Source organism: Hyposmocoma kahamanoa, unplaced genomic scaffold, assembly GCF_003589595.1.
Source record: "Hyposmocoma kahamanoa isolate Upper Pololo Valley unplaced genomic scaffold, ASM358959v1 68, whole genome shotgun sequence".
Classification (NCBI taxonomy): domain Eukaryota; kingdom Metazoa; phylum Arthropoda; class Insecta; order Lepidoptera; family Cosmopterigidae; genus Hyposmocoma; species Hyposmocoma kahamanoa.
This window is the reverse complement of record NW_020653856.1, coordinates 4,143,611-4,164,823: the sequence shown is the minus strand read 5'-3', so window position 1 is coordinate 4,164,823 and position 21,213 is coordinate 4,143,611. Positions and strand designations below refer to the sequence as shown.

Sequence of the window (21,213 nt, the reverse complement as noted above, 5' to 3'; positions counted from 1 at the left end):
AAATCCGAGTATCAATTGTATGATTCTCACCATCTGAATTGTGAGCATCCTGTGTCTGATTGAGCGACAAACGAGACGCATCCTGTATTTAACAATATTTGAGCCAAGGCCGTATCTAGGTGTCATTTATTTTTATATTAATGGGGGGTCATATAATAGGGGTCCTTTTACAGAAATCGGAACTATAGAAATGGAAATAATATATAACGCTGGGAATAGTGCAAGTACGCGTAACTGGCATTGGATTACGAGTTTCCATTCCGGTAATTTAGAGGCCAAACCAAATCCGCGTAGCAACTAAATTAGCGTGATTTACGGGAAACTATTGTTATCAGTCCGTTGACAACATAAATTAATGCTTGCAGTGCAAAAATAAAAGTCGTAGCCACTGAAATAAAAAAGTAATAACGTTAAATCCCTCTCCCGCAACATTTGATTTAGTGCAGATACGCGTCCTTTACCAATACAACATAAGCAGATTTGCACTATCCCCGACAATTACACCATTTTTATTAAATCAATACAATTGTAATAAGAATGGAGAGGTTCCATGGGTGAAAGAGAGTAGTTTCAAGAAACGAGACGAGTTCAATTTCCGTGTCAAATTTTTAACTAATTAATTCATAAGCTAGTTTTGTAAATGTATTGTATACCTAAAAGGTATATTTATGTTGAACATGTGTGGCATTTACATAATACCAAACTCCTGTGTGTTATACCTACATCGTAGTTTTTTGTTTAATTTTTTGTTTCCCGAATACACCATACCATACTCTTTATTGAACAATCTAATGATAAATCCTTGTGCATTTAATTTTAAGTTTAAAGTATAACAGTTTTATCACTGATTTAGGTACCTCAACAAGATTAGAAATGTGCAGTTTTATATGACCTCCTTTTCACTACATTTATTATTTCTGCTTACGGCCCTGTATTATAAGATTCTTGTCGAATGTGACCCCCACTTAGTCTTCTCTTTCCCTGACTACGACTCTGTTTGCGAGAATTGCCTCTGGTTACGGCGGCTCTTTTATCCGAATACGATTGTATCTACGTATCTAGTCAGACCGGAATGAGTCTATATGGAATTGGTACGGCCTAGGACGCGTACGCAAGCTGCGGGTAGTCGCTAAAACGTCGGAATGCGGATCCTAGCAACTGTGACTGTTCTTTGTGGACTTTTAACGTGTGGTAAGTTGCTTTTATTTTTTATTTTACTAAGGTTTGACCTACCGCCTCCCAAGCAGATGCCGTACGTTCGACTCCGGCGTGGCGGACTATAGCTATTGTGAACAGATTTTCATGTTTATTTTTGTTGAGAAGGGTGTATCTTAGTGGCCCCTCAAATTTGAAGAAAATATTCCATATCTGACAAATTAGGGGATGAATATGGTTAATTGAATTTCACACACTTTCCGTTAACCGATTTCAACAAAACTTCGCAAATAAATGTGATTCCACAAACTTTTAGGTCGGCTTTTTATAAAAAAATGTTTTGAGTTAATGAATAACGATTAAAATATCATAATTTGACTACCTAAATACCTAGCCTATAAATATGGAAACCTTTTTTTTTAAATTGGCCTGAAACTCCAGATTTTCCCAAGATTTTCGAGACCTCATCGAGTCTCGACTTTCTACCCGAGACGCGTAAATGCGTCGAGACTGAAAACCTGCATTAGAGCTCCTTGTGGAAGAGTTCTTCCCGGGAAGTAGGTACACCATACCTATTTCTGGCGCCAAGCAGAAATGGCATTATTACGTTCCACTTTAGAAGGGTAAATTGCTGGTGAAATTACATATATGTATATTGTATATTAAGCTATAGTTTTATTACTTTGTGTTTAGGTCTTTCAATAATGTGCTACGAATGCAACAGCGCCACCAACTCCCTCTGTTCACACAAGTTCCTCCCCGATAACCTTAAGAGGAACTGTTCTGACCACGACAGAGGAGTTACTCATACCCTATGCAGGAAAATTGTCCAGGATGTAGATTATGGCGTGGATGGACATAGTCCTCAGAGTCGAGTGATCAGGAGTTGTGGGTGGGATGAATCGAAATACAAGGTAAATAATCATCAACATTGGTGCGGGGAAGAAAACTGACTATTTTTGACAGTCGTCTTCACAAGGTCGCTAATGCATTTACGAGGCCATTGACTTACAATTATATGGACGTCGGGTCCGCGTTAAAAAGTGTCCGAACTTATAGGGCGTTAAAATCGTATACAGAGCGTCATTCAGTCTTCGTTTGTTCGACTGACAGCGAAGCAAGCAAAATTAGACAGTACTGCGATGACATTACAATTTGAATTCAACGTTTTAGCTTTTTCATATTCCGTTACATGTCACTACGTTTAAATAGGTTGACTTGGGACATTTTTTTCGTGGTTTTTGTATTAGACCCGTCGTCCATTTATTTGTAAGTCAATGTATGAAGTAATGTATAAGCTTCTTTAATAAGATTCCGGTTGCTATTCAAAAAAGGTTAGGAACTACAGTCAAACAAAAACTTTATACTAAAGGTTATTACACAGCTTCTACGTACTTGGATGACAAAAATCCGTGGTAACGACCCGTTTAGTTCTCACAGCTTGTCCCGGTCTGTGATATTTGATATAAAGTATTGTAAATGTTAAATAGTGTAAATAAAAAAGCCGGTAGAATCAAAAGTGTTAATAACTCAGTTTCTTAACTGCCTCTGTGGCCGAACGGTTACCATGGAATTCTTAAAAATGGAAGTAAACCAATTTGGTACTTCGCCAACCCAGTGAAGGTTAAATTGTGCAAAACAGCTGCGCTTGTGTTGAATATTTTTTTATACAGTTAATTATCCCACCCTCCCTCCGCTTAAAATTAATAAAATAAATAACACAAGCGCAACTACAGTCTCAAACCCCACCACCAAATACATCCGACACATGTTTCGCCTCTCCACGAGGCGTCATCATGGGATGTTTATTGCTCGACGCTCGGCCGAAGAATGAGCTTGTTCAGAACGGTTGGTATATTTATACCCCTCTACCAGTGTTACTATTGTTGAAATCCGAAAAATACATGTTCATTATTATAAAGCGCGAGACACTGCTATACTTGCATAGTGATCTCAGGCTTCAAGTCACTCTCGCGCGTGTTGTTGTACCTAATTATTTTAAATTTTTATTGAATTGATATTCAATTATTTTTTGTGAAATTACTCCACTAGTTTGTTGTAATCATTAATACAAAGATCGAACACTCAGAAAAAATTCCTTCGATTCGAACCGACGTCTTCTTGCATACCGTGCCAGACGCTATACCAACTAAGCCACGGAACGAACCAGCGGATCTCACGAATTTTTCTATGTGCTTGCGTCGTGTCTTTGTATTCGGTTTTTCAACGACTTTTTAGTCGTAGCGCCATCTATGAGAAATCTATGAAAGATTTATCACCCAGTTAGTACCTTAACAGCTACTAGTCCTGGCGAGAGATGTCGCTATTCATTGTATTATATTTATATATTTCCTTCTCTTCTAAAACACCCATGATGTTCTGCCACGCAGAGGTTCCGGGTTCGATTCCCGGGCCAGGAGAAATATTTGTATGGTCTACATTTATTTCCCTCATGAGTTTGGATGTAATTTGTGGTTGTCTATCTGAGTGTCCATGGCCCGTGCACATGGTTTCGCTAGAGCGGGACTATGAGTGTGTGCTGAAAAAGAAGGAAAAAATGACAAAGCCACATAGTGGTTCTTTGTCATTAATTTGTAGAGTTTCAAAAATGTGCCCTGCAGTGCCGTACGATCAGTGGGCGTCAAGCGTAAGATAGAAATAACAAACAAACAAAATTATGTATTTCCAGGGGGTCTGCTACCAACGCTCAGGCTTCGGTGGACGGCAGGAGGTCTGCTCGTGTACCACCGACTTTTGCAACAGCTCCAACAAGACCTTCATCTCCTCAACATTACTCATTTCGATAGTCCTCCTGTTCATCAAAAACAACATTACCACTGCAGTCAGAGAAGAACCAAAGTGATGATCGTTGTAACTGTGACTTTCAAGGAACACTCTATTAACATGATATCGCGTTGACACCATTGGACGTCACTTCAATAGTAATTTTTCGTCCTCCGGGACAGGCTAAGGCGTCTAGACAAACTGCCGAAACTTAGATTTCAACTTTTCATTTTATTAAGGAGAAGCCAAATCTTCAGTACGAAATTTAAATTTAAGGCAAATTGCCAGATATTGAGTTAAATTTGGACGGAAAAAGGTCTTTTTTTAGTACTAATGGCTTTGCCTCCGCGTTTAGCCAATGAAAGTGTTGGGAAAGCAGAATTATAGATTATGGAAGAGGTACAGAATTTGGATAAAAAAGGATATGGTAAGTTGGGTAGGTAACTGTTATAAATATACATATTAAAGCTTGATATTATTATTTTCGATAAATGAGGCCAGTACATTATAAACAGCTTTGTTGCATAAATATAGTAAACTTGTTATAGAGGTGGGGAGTGAGACACTGATTGCCAGGAGTTCGGATATGAAAATGTCGTGGTCAATTGAGGGGCAGGAGAAGAAGCTATGATTTAGATTCCCATAGGCTCATACACGATGAAATTTCAATTGATCGAGAAAATCAACAGATTTATTTAGATACGGATTTACATTACGCTTACATTTAAAACAGTCGTGTTCCTAAAATGGCCTCAATATACTTTAGTAATTATGCGACCTATAAATCCTATCAACTTAAATCATTCTCTGAGCCTCTTGCTATGCGTCATTTAAAGAAAGAATTGATTTGACTTGATGGATTGAACTTGAGAAGGAAGTTGTTTTTTTTCTCTAAAGTATATTGACAAGCTCCTTAATTACTGTCTACTGTCTATCTAGAACAATTTTGCTTCTCGGAATTCTAAGGTAAGATAAAACATACCTAATAATAATTTGCCAGACAACCATACCAATTGCCAGGTCTCAAACTCGGGAATTCCCTGCACTATGAGTACCAGAGCAACGGAATTCACTCTGGGGCAATTCCCAAAACACCCAGACTAGAACAAATTTAGAAGTTCATTGCCAAATTGGTACTACCGGGACCCATCCAACCTGCCACCGAGGACTTAAACAATTTTATATGTATCTACAATGACATAACTTGGCCAAATTGCGACTCAAGAGTATTCTGCTTCTTGTCGTATCGACGACACACATTATATTATTGTTGCCCAGAACACAGTCAAGCCGACCGCGTCACTAGCAGTCGCCATTAAACCTACAAGCGTGCAGGTGTTAGGTCATGCAAAGTACGATGTGAGATGGACCATCGTCTGAACCGCACCGCACAAACAATCCAGGTCAGAACCATCCACCTGAACAAATTGTTTCTACTCCGGCCAGCTTGAGTTCGAAGCCTGTTTAAAGTCTTCTAGAGCAGGCATGGCAATTTATGTCCAGGAGGAAGACTCTCAGAAGGAGGGACAAAGGTGGTACCTAGAGTATGAGAAATTGCTACTCATTCTCCACTGCATCACACTGAGTACAATGAGATGATTGGACTATTATCATTAATTAGTCACAGAAGCAGTAGAGCTTCTTATAAAAGTAAAAGAGTTAATTAAGAAAATTACTGCCACTCCACCTATTTGTGCCGCCAAGCATTACTGTTACGGCTTTGAACGGTAAGGGTGCTGGTAAAATTACATGCACATGGGACTTGTCAACCCATGCACATTTTACTTGAAAGAATTTCATTTTTAATCGTATCTTTGCTACAATAAAACCGGTAATATTGAACCGCTCACCAAAAAAAAGCAAGTTTTTTCACAATCAAATACCACTTCTCCAACAAATGCACATCAAAATATGTACTTCAAAAGGAAATTAATTTAACATTATATTTTAATAAAATTAATGCATAATATTTTATCGGAATGTATATCTAACATCTAAACACATATTTAATATTTCTGGCATACAACAAACGTATGACCACAAGTTTATGAGAAAAAACATACTTATCCTCTAAGCTTTTTCTTAGACTATGGAAACTAAAGGACATGTTACGATGACATATTATTATATAAATCAGACGTTATATGTATAGGATGCATTTCGACGTCGAAAACATAAACATATTATTGTCTTGTCATGTTCTTTTATTTTTTTCCATCCTCTAAGCTTTTTTCACTAAAAGGGACGTCAGTCTATCGGAATGAAACACCATTTTATTTGACATAATGGTCTAATTGTACAATTTGTCCAAAACAATAAGATCAACAAAAAAATTAAAATTGCGCACAAACATTGCAACAAAGTCTAATGCTTGAAAATCGTAGTATTTTTTTGTATTTGCAAGAAAATTAGCTCCAAAGCTTAAAATAAAAAAGCAGAAAATAATAAAAAAAATTAAAATAACTTTTATTAACCTTTGCCCAGCAGTGGGACAAAATAGGTTAATATTAATAATTCAATAAAAACTTTTCTTGAATTATTAATGCGGGTGTTGCTTTCGCAGGACGTCCACGAAAAAGAAAGCTTTTTCGTCTGATTAGAACATTTTTGGCGTCTGCTGGTGGTACCACATACATGAGCCGGATCGCGAGCTCTACAACACGACTGTTTGCATTTAAAGTTTTTGAAAAAATGAGGGCGGTTTCATTTGCACAGCCTTCTAGCTTGTTCTTTATTCAGGCATATTGTACCACACTCAAGGTTGTATGCGAAAGAGATAAAAAGTCCCGATTATATTCAGTAAATCAGATGACATTTTTTAAATAATGTTATGCACTATGTGTTATTCGTTATATCATAAATATATTTGTTGTACGTGATTCATTGTATAAACGAAGATAATTTGTTGAGCAATTTTTGATAAAAATTACGGTAATTTTGTTAAAACAATTGTTATTTCTATAATATTATTTAAACAAGATGTAAAACCATATTTTTGTAATGAATGAACACTTTCGTTGTACACTGAGAAATTAGCGGAGGTCTAGTTTTGATATACGTTTTTAAATTATTTTTGACCCAAGTTTTGTTAGACAGTTGTTTTATTTGTAGTGAAATATTTTTTTAGATATGAAAGTTATTTGAATAATAAACATAATTTTATATGCATTTAGTTTTCTGATATGCACTTAAATATTTGCCTAATAAAACCTTGTAAATGTGTCGTACGTCAAAAGTGCTTTTATCACATAAAGGTTATAACACATGGACTACAGTAAACGTAGAAACATTAACTCCTGAAAAGTTGTAATTTTACAGACGAGGCCTTATTATAGCAAGGGTGAGAAATGTTGATATTTGGCAAATGGTAATGGTAGAGTTAGAGACGTTTTCTCAGCTCGCTATACTGGCGTAGGTTCATGTATTATTTAATTTTTTACTATGTTTTGACGGTGTCTAATGTGCAGAGAGAGAATTTAATCGTAGCTTTTCGGGTCCGATCCGTACATGTGCTTTTTTTATTATACCAAGTGTGTGTATGTACGCGATGGCCTTTGTGAACCGAAATACTAGTATTTCATCTCTAAGAGTTTCGCGCACTTTCTGGTAACCGAGTACAATAAAACTTGGCAAATAGATGTAATTCCACGAAGTTTTGAGGTCGGTTTGTTTAGTACTCTGTACTGAAATTATTTTCTTTGTTTGCTACTATCCGAGTAAAATACAATAGAGATGATCTCGTCTCCATTGTTTTTTTTTTTCATTTTCGGTGGTAGGTTTATTTATTTATTGGCATAGCTACAGAATACACATTTATATTGCTAAAAGCTACGAACAAGCTACGCACAGCTTTGTCATATTATTGAACACAACTAAGAATAATAATAATAATAATTTAACAAATATAATACATTATGATTGGAGGTAACTACAATTAATGAATTATAACTTAAGAAACCAATTCAAATTAATCAAACGAAAGTAACGGTCTAAAAATTACTACTGCGTTATCTTAAGATTGCATGATTTTAAAAATGAAAATATATGTCTAAACTCCTGTCCTTGTTAATTTCGTTATAGACTCGACATATACGGAATAGAGGATGATTGTAGGTAACGTAATTAGTACAACACGGCATATGAAACATTCTTTGTGTACGTTTACTTCCAGTCCTGAAAGAGAATTGGCTCAACAATTCACATGCATCCCATTTTGCATTAACTATTTTATAAGGTTAGTTTTATTTAACACATGGTGACAAGATCATTAACGACACGCCGTTACTGCAGCGTATAGAAACTAAATTGCTTCAACCTATCCTCATATGTGGGCAACTTACGTCTCCTACCAAATTTGGAGGTTAATGTTTTTGTGTTTCAATTTTTTTAGATTTAGTTGTTTAATGAATTTATCTCCTGTAACAATTGCATTTATGTCTAGTGTTTGAATTCTATTATTACAAGATTGACTGTATTATTTTATATTGATTTACATTTAAAAACGTAAAAAAATATTTCTGTTTTCATTACACTTCTAATAAAGAACTAATTACAATGTTCTATATTTATTTTAATTATTTATACTTTCCGAGTTCTTAGGTTTTCGCGATTGTTACACATAGGAAATGAAACTATTTTTCCGGAAGTATTTCCTCTGATGAAAAATTCCAAACTGCATGTTGTCATTTATTCGAATTTCTATTATTAATCAATAATAAATTTAACTTAATAAAAATTCATTCAATAAAATATTTTGTAAAACGTAATGTAGCGTAAATTGGAATATTTCTTTGAAAAATTAAAAATAAGGTATATAAATATTTAATTTTACTTTTGTAACTATAGTAAAAAATAGGGTGGTTTGCATTAATATATAATAATAAATATTAACATAACCTTAAATCTTTTATTGTAACATATAGCGTGAAGGTTGATTTTTTAAAGACCCGTACTAACTTGCCGCCAATATGTTTCTTGGGAAAGATTGTTGCCAAGTGCAAAAATAGTTATTTTTGATACAAGTGCGGAAAGTTAGTCATTATTCACGAGTCTCGAGACAAGTGAAAATGACAAATCCGCACGTGTATCAAACGACGTTTTTTAATACATTTGCGAAAAAACTACATTGAAAGTAAAATAAAACAGTATTTAAAAAAAACTCATTTTCTGCTAGTAAATTAAAATAATGAAATACAACCACTGCAACCATTATTTAAAAGTCTATGGAAATGTAGTTCTAACGTGCTGTTTTTGTTTATTTTCTGTAATATCGGTCTGTAACCACTTTTCTTATTATGACGTCCTGGTACTTTTGTTTAAACTTCTTTAGGAACCCGTGCACGGTAGTGAGATACAATTTATCTGTAATACATAAAACAAATATATACATAAAAATCTCGCCTGTCACCCATTCAGGGGTAGGCAGAGACCTCCACTCGATACGTTCATTATATAGTATTTGTAAATAAATATAAGTTTTAATGACGAATGACTTATGTACGTCACAAAGCACATAAATATTAAATAAATATACAACTTCTTTAGTTCTATGTTTAAGACTTAAAACAACAGTAAATTAAAAAAAACTGGAAAAGTAAAAAGCACTAGTGCGAGAAATCCAACTTTCCGCACGATTTGTAGTACGAAAAATACCACGTTTTGAGTAACTGTATTAAAAAAAAATTTTTAATACAGTTGCTCAAAACGTGGTATTTTTCGCACTACAAATCGTGCGGAAAGTTGGATTTTTCCTTATAGGATGGAAAAAAAATAAAGGAATAGTCTAAGGACTTTTCGCACTAGTGCGTTGTACTTTTCCATTTTTTTTTATTTACTGTTGTTTCAAGTCTTAAACATAGAACTAAAGAGGTTGTATATTTATTTGATATTTATGTGCTTTGTGATGTAAGTCATTCGTCATTAAAACGTATATTTACTTACAAACATCTTATTTGTTTAAATTGCCAAGGTGTTTTATAAAACAACGGGTAACATTTAAAAATACTAAAATATTTTCCATAAAGACGGCTGATTGAATATTAACAATGACCTGAGTTAAGTATTAAGCGAAACCGCCGCGCGCCACGCCACTATAATATATTGTTTTATTTTACTTTCAATTTTAAAATTATCATTTTCACTTGTCTCGAGTCTTGAGACTCGTGAATAATGACTAACTTTCCGCACTTATATCAAAAATAACTATTTACTATTATACAAATATTACAATAATATATTAATTAAAATAGGTCTATTAGTATTTTGTAAATGTTGAACGTTAGATAGCGTTACAAAAATGTTTAGTTAGTAGTAGTTTAGGTATTTATTTGTTAGGTTTTACTAGGCCTAGCCTATACGTAAAGGAAAGAGAAGCTCATATGAATTAGCAGTTTCAATTAAAAAGTAAAGTGGCAACAATTGCATTCACTTGTTGCGATTCTCGCGATATAAAAGTTTGTTTCCAAGTAATTAATTGTTGAAATAATGTAATAAAGTAATAAATTTTCTAAACTCGCCACAGAAGCGTAAACACACGCCGCGTTTTTCACGCGCCTCAGACACGCAGACGACGACGGCGACGCCCGTTAACACGATTCAAAAGAGATTCAATAGCGCGCAAGTTAACCTTTGCACACGTTATGTCATAAACACACGTTCCTGTTAGTATTGTAAAAAACTCCAGTAGGGGGTGTCTACATTTTAAGACTCAACTGCAATTCACAAGAGTCGACTCATAGAGACAGAGACTCACTGTTCGATGTATTACGAGCCTATTGCGTTTCCAAATAGACGCGAATTCGCCATTAGTGCTCGAGTCTATTCATGTAACGAGTCGTGCTCGAGTCTGGTAAGTACCAACCGAGCGGTGTTGTGACGTGGTGTGTTAAGCTGTAATACAATTACTGTAGTATAATTAATAAGTATTAATATTTTGTTTTGTTTATAAATCACCATATTGGGTTTTTGTTTTTTATTTAAATCGTGGGTAACAGTAGTTGTTCAGTAAAATTAAACCCTGCTTGTCGAACTCGAGACTTTGTACTGTAAAGGTTGCTTCGCGTCGAGTTTTCGAACTCGACTTTTGTTCAAACCCTAGTCATATTAACCTCTCGAGTTCTTTTTAGATTCCAGTCCGTGCTCCGATGACTATCTCGACTCGCCTCGGACTCGTGACTGATTTAGGCCACCGAGCCGTGCAAAAATAAGTCGAGTTAATAAATGTAGACTTCTGGACTCGAGTTCTTTTACAACACTAGTTCCTGAAACGAGCATCAGTTGCGCATAGGCGATTGGCGTAGACTCAGCCTTGCAACACGTTGTTGAATCGTGTCAAGCGCCATACATACAAACTTCAAATGAACTTTTTGAATGGCACACGTTTGTATAGCTTTATACTCGCGTATGAATCGATACAAACTTTAACGCCGCAGTCTGCTTTTTGAGCCTCTACGGCGCCGTAAACGCCCGTTCTGAAAACGCGCTTCATCTGCTGCATAGGGTCTTAGTAAACTTAACCCAAGACAACAATTTTCAGATTTTGTCTTGAATTTTATGTATAAGAATTTGTAGGTAAATACCTTTATTTTTTTCCATCGTTTATGGTAAATACCTGCTGATATTCTTAGCGAAACCTTTGCAAAAAATATCTTATTTCTGTAGATTACAGAAATAAGATTTTTACTGTTAGATATTAACTACTTATAAAAAGATCACATACGAAAATTTTCGATGTCAACATAAACCTTTTTGAAAAATATCATTTAATGGAGTGCCCGAATTATCCACACGTATTTGTGAATAATTTCTTATAGTCAAACAAAAATTTGCAAACAGATTGTTAAAACAACTCAAAAATTTTAAAATTGCACCAACAAATCACCGAAAATAATACACACGAATAAATATTTTGGTAAAATTAAAAGTAATTTACAATCTACAATAACCAAAAGAGATTCGAGTTTTTGGAATGTATTGGCCGAAAATCGGCGAAATCATAGGAAAAAATGGAATGACACCCCGTCAGAAACAAATGAACGAAATCATATGGTTGGCTTTAATAATTTGGCAAGTCTCACACTATTCACATCTCATCGAAGTAAAAAGATCATGAATACCTCATGCCGAGAGGAATTCATTAGGAAATAAGGAATAGTGCCCCAAGATCATACAAATCGGGTGACATCATATCAGTTAATTCGTAAGGCTAGAATAATAAGACTGAATAATTGACAGGCGACTTTACCGTTAAGTAGGAAATATTTTAATTTTTTTTAATATGTTCTGAACGAGAGAGGGACTCCGGTCACATACAACGGTAAGTACCAGTAAAAAATAATCCAAAAGTCTTGTCTCTTTTGCTGCACCAAATATGTTCAGTTTTATCTAGAGTAGTAAGAAACGCAAAGTAGATTCCATTTTTCATCACAAAATCGTGAAATCATGAGTTTTTAAGGAGAAAGTGCGGATTTTCCACGAAAAAATCTTTGACTAGCAGACACCATCTAGATCTGTAGAAAAGGTTTCGGTTACGTCAGCTGGAATAGATTTTTTTGAAAGGCAATCATCGCTATTTTAAAGAATCATGTTAGTATATTTTAGAAACATTTCGGAAAACGTCTGACTAAATGACAATTTTTACTATATATGTATACATATTTTAGTTAGTTTTGGCAGGGCTCTGTCACTGGCTCACGGTTATACGATAAGTGCCTACCGCCGAGTGCGCCGATGTCATACAAGTCTTTTGACTGTACACGGCGGGCAACGTAATTTTCACGTCTCCGAGCGCGTCTTTCGGTTCCTTTTTCCTTGTAATGAACGCCTAGCATCATTAGTCATAGGCCTATTCCACTAGTCCCTACCAGCTGTCCGCTCTGGTGGGGACAAGTGGATTTTTTTCACTCTTCCCTGCCACCGTCACTGGTCTACCCAACCGTTTCTTTTAAGAAGTTCAGCCGAGAATAAAACCATGGCAATGAAAAGTATAACTGTTTATTTAAAAACATGATATTTATTACCTGCTAAGGGCGCCTTCAAATTTTTCGTACATTATTCAGTCTGCAAATGTTGCGCTGCAGCTGCGCTTGTAAATATTGTATGAAAATTAATAGTGGCTCGGCTGCAGTATCACAATATCGCCACTGAAACCCTTCTATTCAATTTTGTCTAATTTGAAGGCTCCCAAATAGTATTGTTTAAATTTAATTAATCATTTTAATCATAATAGTATGAGACTAAGATTTCTTAGGGCGTAGTGGCAATGCCTCGCAGAGCTTAGGCACTGCAGCTGTTAAGGATAGGCGTGTCGCTTACCACCACGACTTGTTCGTCCCGTCACTTGATATCATAAAAAAAATTAACTACTTGGAATAACTGTTTCTTCATTATTATTTTATCGTGACTCAGTCAATAAAGAGATCTTATGCCCACCAGCTACCTTATCTATCAAAAAATATCTAATTATATTAGATATACGTGTAGAGACACGTTAAGAGATTTTATTGATAGGGATAAGTGAAAAAAAAACATTTAAAAAATAAATGTGTATCATACAATTCTGTAACTGAATTTTTTTTTGTAGACATTCCCAAGCCCAATGCAAGATTATGGTGGCGGTGTGTCGAGCAAGACCGGAGAGTACCGCGAAAGTGGTGCAGAGAGAGGGCGGGAGCGGAATATGCACCAGGAGGGGTACCAACCTTCACAACACCAGTACGCCGTGATGCAATCCAAGAACTATGGTAAACTATTCAATCCGTACTTTTCAAATACTCCAAACAAACAAATGGTAATAAAAAAATGTGTTTCCGTCGATTATGTACTGAAAACAATTTACAACTCGTCCGTGATTACTGACTTAGGCTTCTAGCCATGAACATTCGACAGCCATCCCATAGGATATTTCACAAAGAAACATTCAAGCTTTTCCAAAGTTTGATTTCAATTTGAAATTCTTAAATTAAGATTCTTTATTCCAGCCTGCTCCAACAAAGACATGTCTGATCCAAACATGGCAACGTACTGCAGAGTGGCCACTGGAATCTATGAAGCTACTGCTTCCAATCAACAGTACCAGAATCCGAGGTGACTCCTTAACCTACGTCACACTCTAACCGACATACTCAGTCTTCGAGTCTGATCAAGCTTAAATCTTTGCAGATACAATAATCCATCGGCCCCAACATTCAGCTCTCCGCCTAATTCGCCTCTAGTTGGCCTTGTGTTTGATCCAACTTCACCAAACTACGGTGGTTCGGCCATGATCGGCGACCGTGGTGTTAACTCCGACCGCCGCTCACAGAGCTCCTGGTCCGTCTCCAATCAAGAACCTATCGGCACAGGAGCTAAAAAGAAAATAGTAAAGAGCCAGGACAAACGCAATGCTTACAGCACCGACCCACGCTACCAGGACAGATACAAAGACAGTAGCACTGAGACTGACCGTCAAAGGAAACATGATCGAAACCTAAACTCTGAATCTACATCCAGCCTCGACTTTTTCGCTGAAGGCGAAAGAATGGTATCGGAACTGTGTAACATTTCTGATACTAACCCCAGGAACGATAATAATCTTAATATGAATAGAAATGATAACAATCAAAAACAGAATCAAAAGAATAATCAAGATGACGATAAGAATAAACCATCAGGCTCTTCAGATGTGCTTCTCACAGCCTTAGACAAAATAGTCATTCATGATCAAATTCCTAACCAAATAGTCCAGCTAGCAATAGAGGCTTGCACGGATGCAGAGAATATTGCAATAGCACACCATAACCGACCCTGCTTTAAGAATATACACTCTATTTGTGCAAAAACACGATCTAATGTGCAAAAACCTGACAGTGCTGTTGCTAACTTGCACTCTCAAGGCATTCCATGGGTTATTAAAAACTTTATTTTTTCATTTGTAAGAATCTTGGATGGATGGAAAGGGGTGAAAGAACTACTTAGCGAAAAACATGACACGTTTTCTAGAATTGAGAATAAGTATTATAGCCCTAATATACGAGAATGTTTTGTACAATGGCAAGCGGTCACCAAAGAAATGTTGACTCACATTTACAAAACATTCAAATGCCTCGATCATGGATTTACCATGGAACAAAAGAGTTTTACTCACAACTACTATGCAACTAATTCGGCTGCTCCGCGTCAACAAAATCAAAACAAATTCCAGTCAGTGAAGCCACATGCGAGTACCCCGAGGCCTGTCAACGCATCTCCGCAACCGTTCAATGCCGTCCAACCGCCGTGGGTACAAAATCAGACACAGGGAACGTCACAAAATTTCAATGAAGGGCCGTGGCCTGCTAGATCTGGAGTAACTTATAAAAAATTTCCAGTCGTTCCGCCACCAAACTCACATAACTTCTATCCATTGAACGATCAGTCTGATATGGACAGCTTTCAAAAAGCACAATATAAATGTGATCCCTGCGGTGTCCGCGAGGCCAAACCTCGTCAATCTTGGACTATAACAAATGTACCTGATTTTAGAGCACTCGAAGGCATGTGTCACGCTGACCAAAGGGAACTGTATACTCAGCTGAAACATAAAATGGACGCTGAACTAGGTAAAGCTCCAGGCCAACCACTTATGGGTAACATACCGTGCGATTTAATGCAGCGCCGTGACATGGAATTGAAGGCAAAGATGATTCCTTTGAGTCATGTAGAAAAAACACTGATACCGAGCATGGCAGCCGCCGCCGAGATGAGAGGCTGTTACGTGCAGAAGAATAATAGCTGCGGCGATACAAAGGAAGAGGCAGATTTTTTTGCGGCGTGGGGTCAGATGGTCCAAAAAGAACCTAGCGATTTTATAACTCATCACAATCACAGTATTCAAGTTCCCTCGAATGTTGTGACGATCTCTAACAATATCTCTGGCCCCGTGCAATTTATTGATCCCGAAAACGATGAGTTTCATGAGATGTCTAAAGTTTACATGAAGCCTGGCAGTTACAAAGTTCCTATTAAGCCTGCTGATCCTATATCACCATTTGTACAAGGCGTTTCACAGGAAGTCGTATACGATGGTGCGGTGGTGGATGATATGACTCCATTGAAAATGAAAATGCCATTTCCTCCTGTGACATTGGCACCACAGCCAAAATACAATATGGAAGCGTGGCCATGCTTGATGTCCAGACGTGCTGATGATATTTTTGACGATCAAAAGATAATGCAGAGACCTGCTATTCCATGCTTAGATATAAGAAGTGCAGATACTCTAGATATTTTGAGTTCAATGACATCTGACCGTGCTTGGGAAGCAGCTAAGCAATCTGCTCCTAAATTGATGGATTTTATCCACGAGGGCTCCAAGTCGGACACAGCTCGGTTGTATGATGCTTTAGGTCTCAGCGCAACCGATGAATATCTCGATGATTTGAAGCAAGTGAAACTTGGTATTGAACAAAATAACGCGTGGGCCACTGGACTACCCGCGAACCATTTCATGCCAAAAGACTTACCGACCTTGTGGGACCAGCAAGTACCTAAACACGAGTATGGGATAACAAAGAGTCAAGAACAATCTATATTTGTTGAAGACACCACAAAGTTTGTAGATTTGGAATCAAAATGTCTAGAACCAGAAGATCACGTCGAAGTAATTGATAACAAAACTGAACAATCAAAAGAGAATGCACGTTGTCCAAATTTCGATCACACTGGCAATTGTATTCGAGACGAAAATCACAAGAAATCTACTGGCAAATCAAAGGTGGCAGTGTCAGGCATGTGGTATCATCCCAAGAAAAAGAAACCTCTTGCTGCAACTACTGTCAAAAAGTTTGAAACAATATTAGGCAACTTATCACAGATAAACGAAGCCGCGTTTATTCAACACGATATGGATATTAAAGTGGTAAGTTTTTGTACCAATTTAATATTCAAACTCTTGTAAAGCTTCTTAGCAATGTCCTAAAGGATGTACTTTGCAGGCTCCTCGTTTTTACGAAGTTGTGAAATATCCAATGTGCCTTCACGATATATCTACAAAATTGAAGAATTCAGCCTATACTGAATACGAACAAGTCGTTCAAGATTTTAGGCGAATTTTCAACAATGTCCGACTCTACCTAAAGGTACTTTAAACATACGTATTTGTAAAGCAATTTATAGAGAGCAGTAGAATAATAGACAATGTTTCATTTCACAGAGTTATCCTGACCCTGCTATGAAGAAAAATGTAAATAAAGTGTCAAGTGACTTCGAGAAATTGTTGAACGACGAATTTCAAAATAAATGGGAAACTAAACCCAAGTCTCAAGAGACCGTGGAGCCACAGGAGAGTTCCAAGAGTAAGAAAGACGAGAAAGAGGGTGAAGTTACCAGCGCGGAGACGAAATACGATGACGCAAACAAAAAAGACACAAAAACTAGTGGAAATGACAAGAATTAAACGAATTTAACTCTACTTTGACTTCGGGGGCTATTATCATAAATCTAAAAAGTAATAATTACTGCCACAGTTCGTCGCTACGGCGAAAATACTAGAAACTATTTTGGATCATGCCAGCAAACCAGTCGCATAAAATCTAAAATGGCACAAATCTATGATTAGTAAAATTACAATTCAAAATGTATCAACAGATGGTTAAAATAAAGAACAGAGTATATTTTTTTTAAACAAATGTCAGTGAAGTTACCAGAACTTATAATACATAAGATTATCAATTTAATGTGTAAGTGCTTGCCAGTTTTTCGAATGGACTTTATCAGCTACCAGAAAGGGGCATTAACTTTATTTTGTTCTCTATTTAATTGTTGTCTTCTTTCCTTGCGCGGTTACTTATAATAATTTATTTTTATGCGCATCTTGTTCATGTTTCTTCCATTAATTCACATTATCTACTTAGCCCGTGTTGATTTTGCCTGCACAGATACAAATTTAGACGCACCGTGTAGGTGGCCGCATTTTCTTTGTGCCCCTGCGCGCTTTGTCACCGCTAGTTTCCCTATAGCCGAACCTAGAATAGATAGTTCTTTTTTATATCTCGATCTGTGATGTATATTTAGGTAAAAGTTGATAATTTGAATCGTTTTTTCACGCTTAATTACTAGTTATACACGCTTGCGACTGTAAATAGATTAATAAAATTTGAGCTTAAAGGTTTAAGTTGTCGAATTTCAGCCATGTGTTTAAGGACTGACATTGATATATACAATTGATGGTATCACACTGATATTATAGAGTATTTCCCATCATGAGAAGCGGGTGCCACGAGCGGCATCTTGTCGTCGCCCTGTTAACCTAACGGGGCATTTCTATTTGACAGAGCCGCCTCGTCGCCCTTCTCGTGCTGAGAGATTATTGATAACATTATATTTATATTGTACGTGAAACGTTGTTTTTTATCTGATTTGTTCATTCGGTGTCCCCGCATCAATATTTAAATATTTTTTAAACGATTTTTGAGTCCATTTTACCTGCCATAGAAAATAAGTGAATGGGTTACGACGTCTCACTTTGATATCCTTGTTTCAGTGTCCTTTCGACACTTTGAAAATATTGTAAGTCCAAATTCCAAATTTCAAATTCTTCTATGATGACGTTCGAGTTAATTTTAAGTATTCATTAAGTTGTGATTTTATTATTTAACTTATTTACCTAAAATTATGGCAAGGAACTCCTATGATAATAAAAAGAGTTGTTTTGTATGTTTGTGTGTTTTAGTAATACTTAAAATTGTAGAAGCTTTCACTCCTAAACTCGAGAAAATAAATCGGTGCCTCACATGTAAGTTGTAAGTCAAAACACCATTCTTTGCTCTTTAAATTTCCTTTTTTATATATGTTTTAGGTACCATAATTTAAAGTAAAGAAATCACTTCGTGTTATGTTTACTTTCAAACATAGAACCATAAAAAAAGGATATATTTAAGTTAAAAAGCAAAAAATAGTATTTTGACTTACAACAACTTACCTGAGAGGTATCCAAATTGTGTTGATCTAGAAGCCGATAAACAATTTCTAAGGGTAATTGACAAAGAATCATACACACACTGGCACATTTAGCGCAACAAGTATTGAGAAAATAAAATAGTACTATTTATATTAATAATAATTACACATAAAGTAACAATGAAGTAAACATTTTTTATTATAGATTTTGTAAAATTTTACTCAATTTTTGTTGACAAACATCGAAAATAAAACACTTTACATTTTGTGATAGAATCTGTCGAATCCAGAATTTGTCTTGTAGTCCTGTAACTGAACAAGTACAGCAAAAGCGGTTGAAAATTTAAAAACTACGTACATTGTTTTATTTTACAAGAACTCAAACCACTCGACTAACGGGGTTGCCACACGGGCGTTGCGTCGGCGTTGCGTAGCACAGTGGGTTCAAATTGCTAATTCAATAACTTGTGGAGTATCGAACAAATTTTTTTTCATGTGATAGATAATAATATTCCTAACAACTTTTATTCTTGTATAATTTCCTGTTAAAAAAGTTGATAGTTTCGGAGAAAAATTTTTTTTTTTTTTTGTATGGAGAAATACACATTTTATTTTATTTGTCCAAATATACGAAAATGTAATATGCGTGGGTTACTTACAGTTAATTTTAACCATTTTCTATGTGGAAAAAAATAATCTGTCTGCTTTGTAAGTAAAGGTGTGGCAAAATTACCAAGATTTTTATGTGTTTTTTTAACAAAATACATGAGCTACGACTAAAGAAAAATTACTTTTAGTGTAATTTAGAGTGTTATAACAATAACACGAAAGTTAAGTAGAAACTAGTATATTGTGTTAAAAAATAAATAACAAATCTAAAATGTTGCTACCTTTTTACTCGTAAAGCCAGTACCTGCATATGGATTATTTTTTTCTTGATACAAAAAGCATTGGACCTATACTGTAAATAAATCACCCACATTACATTTTCCTACATTTCGACATAAAAAAGAAAATATTTATTTCTCAAAACAAAAAAAAATATTTTTTTTCTCTGAAACAATCAACTTTTCAAGAAATTATATAAGAATAAAACTTATCAGGAATATTATTATGTATCATATGAAAAAAAAGTCGGCTCTGTATTCCTAAGATTGTTCCCATGACTAAATAATAATTTAGCCTAAAATGTATACTTTTATTTCCGGCATTTTCTTTTAGCTGTACCTGTCCCATTAAGAGATTTCCCACACTAGCGATTTTCAAGCGTCAGCATCTTACCAAAGTACGCACAGCGTCGCCACGATGTGCCACTCGCGCAGCCGCGGCGCAACGCCAGCGCGGCGTCAGTAAGGGACTGCTGGGGATCTACTACAGTTCTTTTGATTTAGTTGAGTGTTACTTATTTCACAGTAATTGTTTTGGATGGATGTCAGACGGGAGTGGACCCGAAATAGTGCCGAACGTCGTGTATATAACGCGGCGATGACGCCATGCCAGCGCGACGTATACCCGACGCCGCATTATGCCAGAAACGCAAAATACCAAACGGGCTGAGATGTCAGATTTGCAGAATGCCAGATTAGCAAAATGCCAAATGTCACTGTCAGGAACAGGCCTTCCTCCTCCTGACGCACGAACTAATGTCCAGTAGTGGACGTCATTCGGCGGAAATAATGATGATAATGAAGCGAGATTCTGATGCTTTATTAATTTGTTAAATACAAAATGTAGTTTAGTCTAACCAGTAAATAACTGATCTTTCTATCATAAAGAAATTTGCTAACTTTACAGCTTCAATTAGGTAGTACTAACTTAAACTTACTGCCTACTCAGAGACCTTTTTTTAGAATATTTTTATGAAACTTTCTGGAATTGCTGTTAATATTTTCGAAAGTAAGGGATAAGGGAAGAGGGAATATTTCTTCGGGAAAACCAGATTAAGATGTCCTTTAAAAATATGCATTTTGAATGGTTGTACGTGGACTAATTAGCAATTAAGTGAAATGAATATTTGAATAAAATATTATTTATTGGGAATAAAAAAAAAACAAAATGCATTTATAAACATAACAATTTTAAATGACAATGAATTGACCAATTTGGAATTCTTATTAAAAAAGAATACAATTACTGTACTAATAGAAGAGTAGAGAATAGTGTACTAATATAGCAATATAAGTTAGTAATATCTAATTGAAGCTGTAAAGTTAGTAATTTTCTTTATGAAAGCAAGATGATTAGTTCGTGCGTCAAGAGGAGGAAGGCCAGTTCCTGGCAATGACAATTGGCATTTTGCTAATCTGGCCTCTTGCGAGTCTGGCATTCTGCGAATCTGACCGTTTGGCATTGTCAAAACGC

The 21,213-nt window shown here is 35.9% G+C and overlaps 2 protein-coding genes across 2 annotated transcripts; both read left to right on the top strand.

Moving 5' to 3' along the window:
* The first annotated feature begins 1,093 nt into the window (after positions 1-1,093).
* On the top strand, positions 1,094-5,767 carry LOC113232306. The gene is made up of 3 exons (XM_026466981.1): positions 1,094-1,191; positions 1,849-2,069; positions 3,845-5,767. The coding sequence occupies exons 1-3, from the start codon at positions 1,143-1,145 to the stop codon at positions 4,016-4,018; spliced, it is 444 nt and encodes a 147-aa protein (XP_026322766.1). The 5' UTR covers positions 1,094-1,142; the 3' UTR covers positions 4,019-5,767.
* A 6,191-nt stretch (positions 5,768-11,958) lies between these two features.
* On the top strand, positions 11,959-18,582 carry LOC113232308. Its single transcript, XM_026466984.1, has 6 exons — positions 11,959-12,253; positions 13,520-13,679; positions 13,917-14,022; positions 14,098-16,813; positions 16,890-17,033; positions 17,108-18,582. The coding sequence occupies exons 2-6, from the start codon at positions 13,535-13,537 to the stop codon at positions 17,348-17,350; spliced, it is 3,354 nt and encodes a 1,117-aa protein (XP_026322769.1). The 5' UTR covers positions 11,959-12,253; positions 13,520-13,534; the 3' UTR covers positions 17,351-18,582.
* The last annotated feature ends 2,631 nt before the right edge of the window (positions 18,583-21,213 follow it).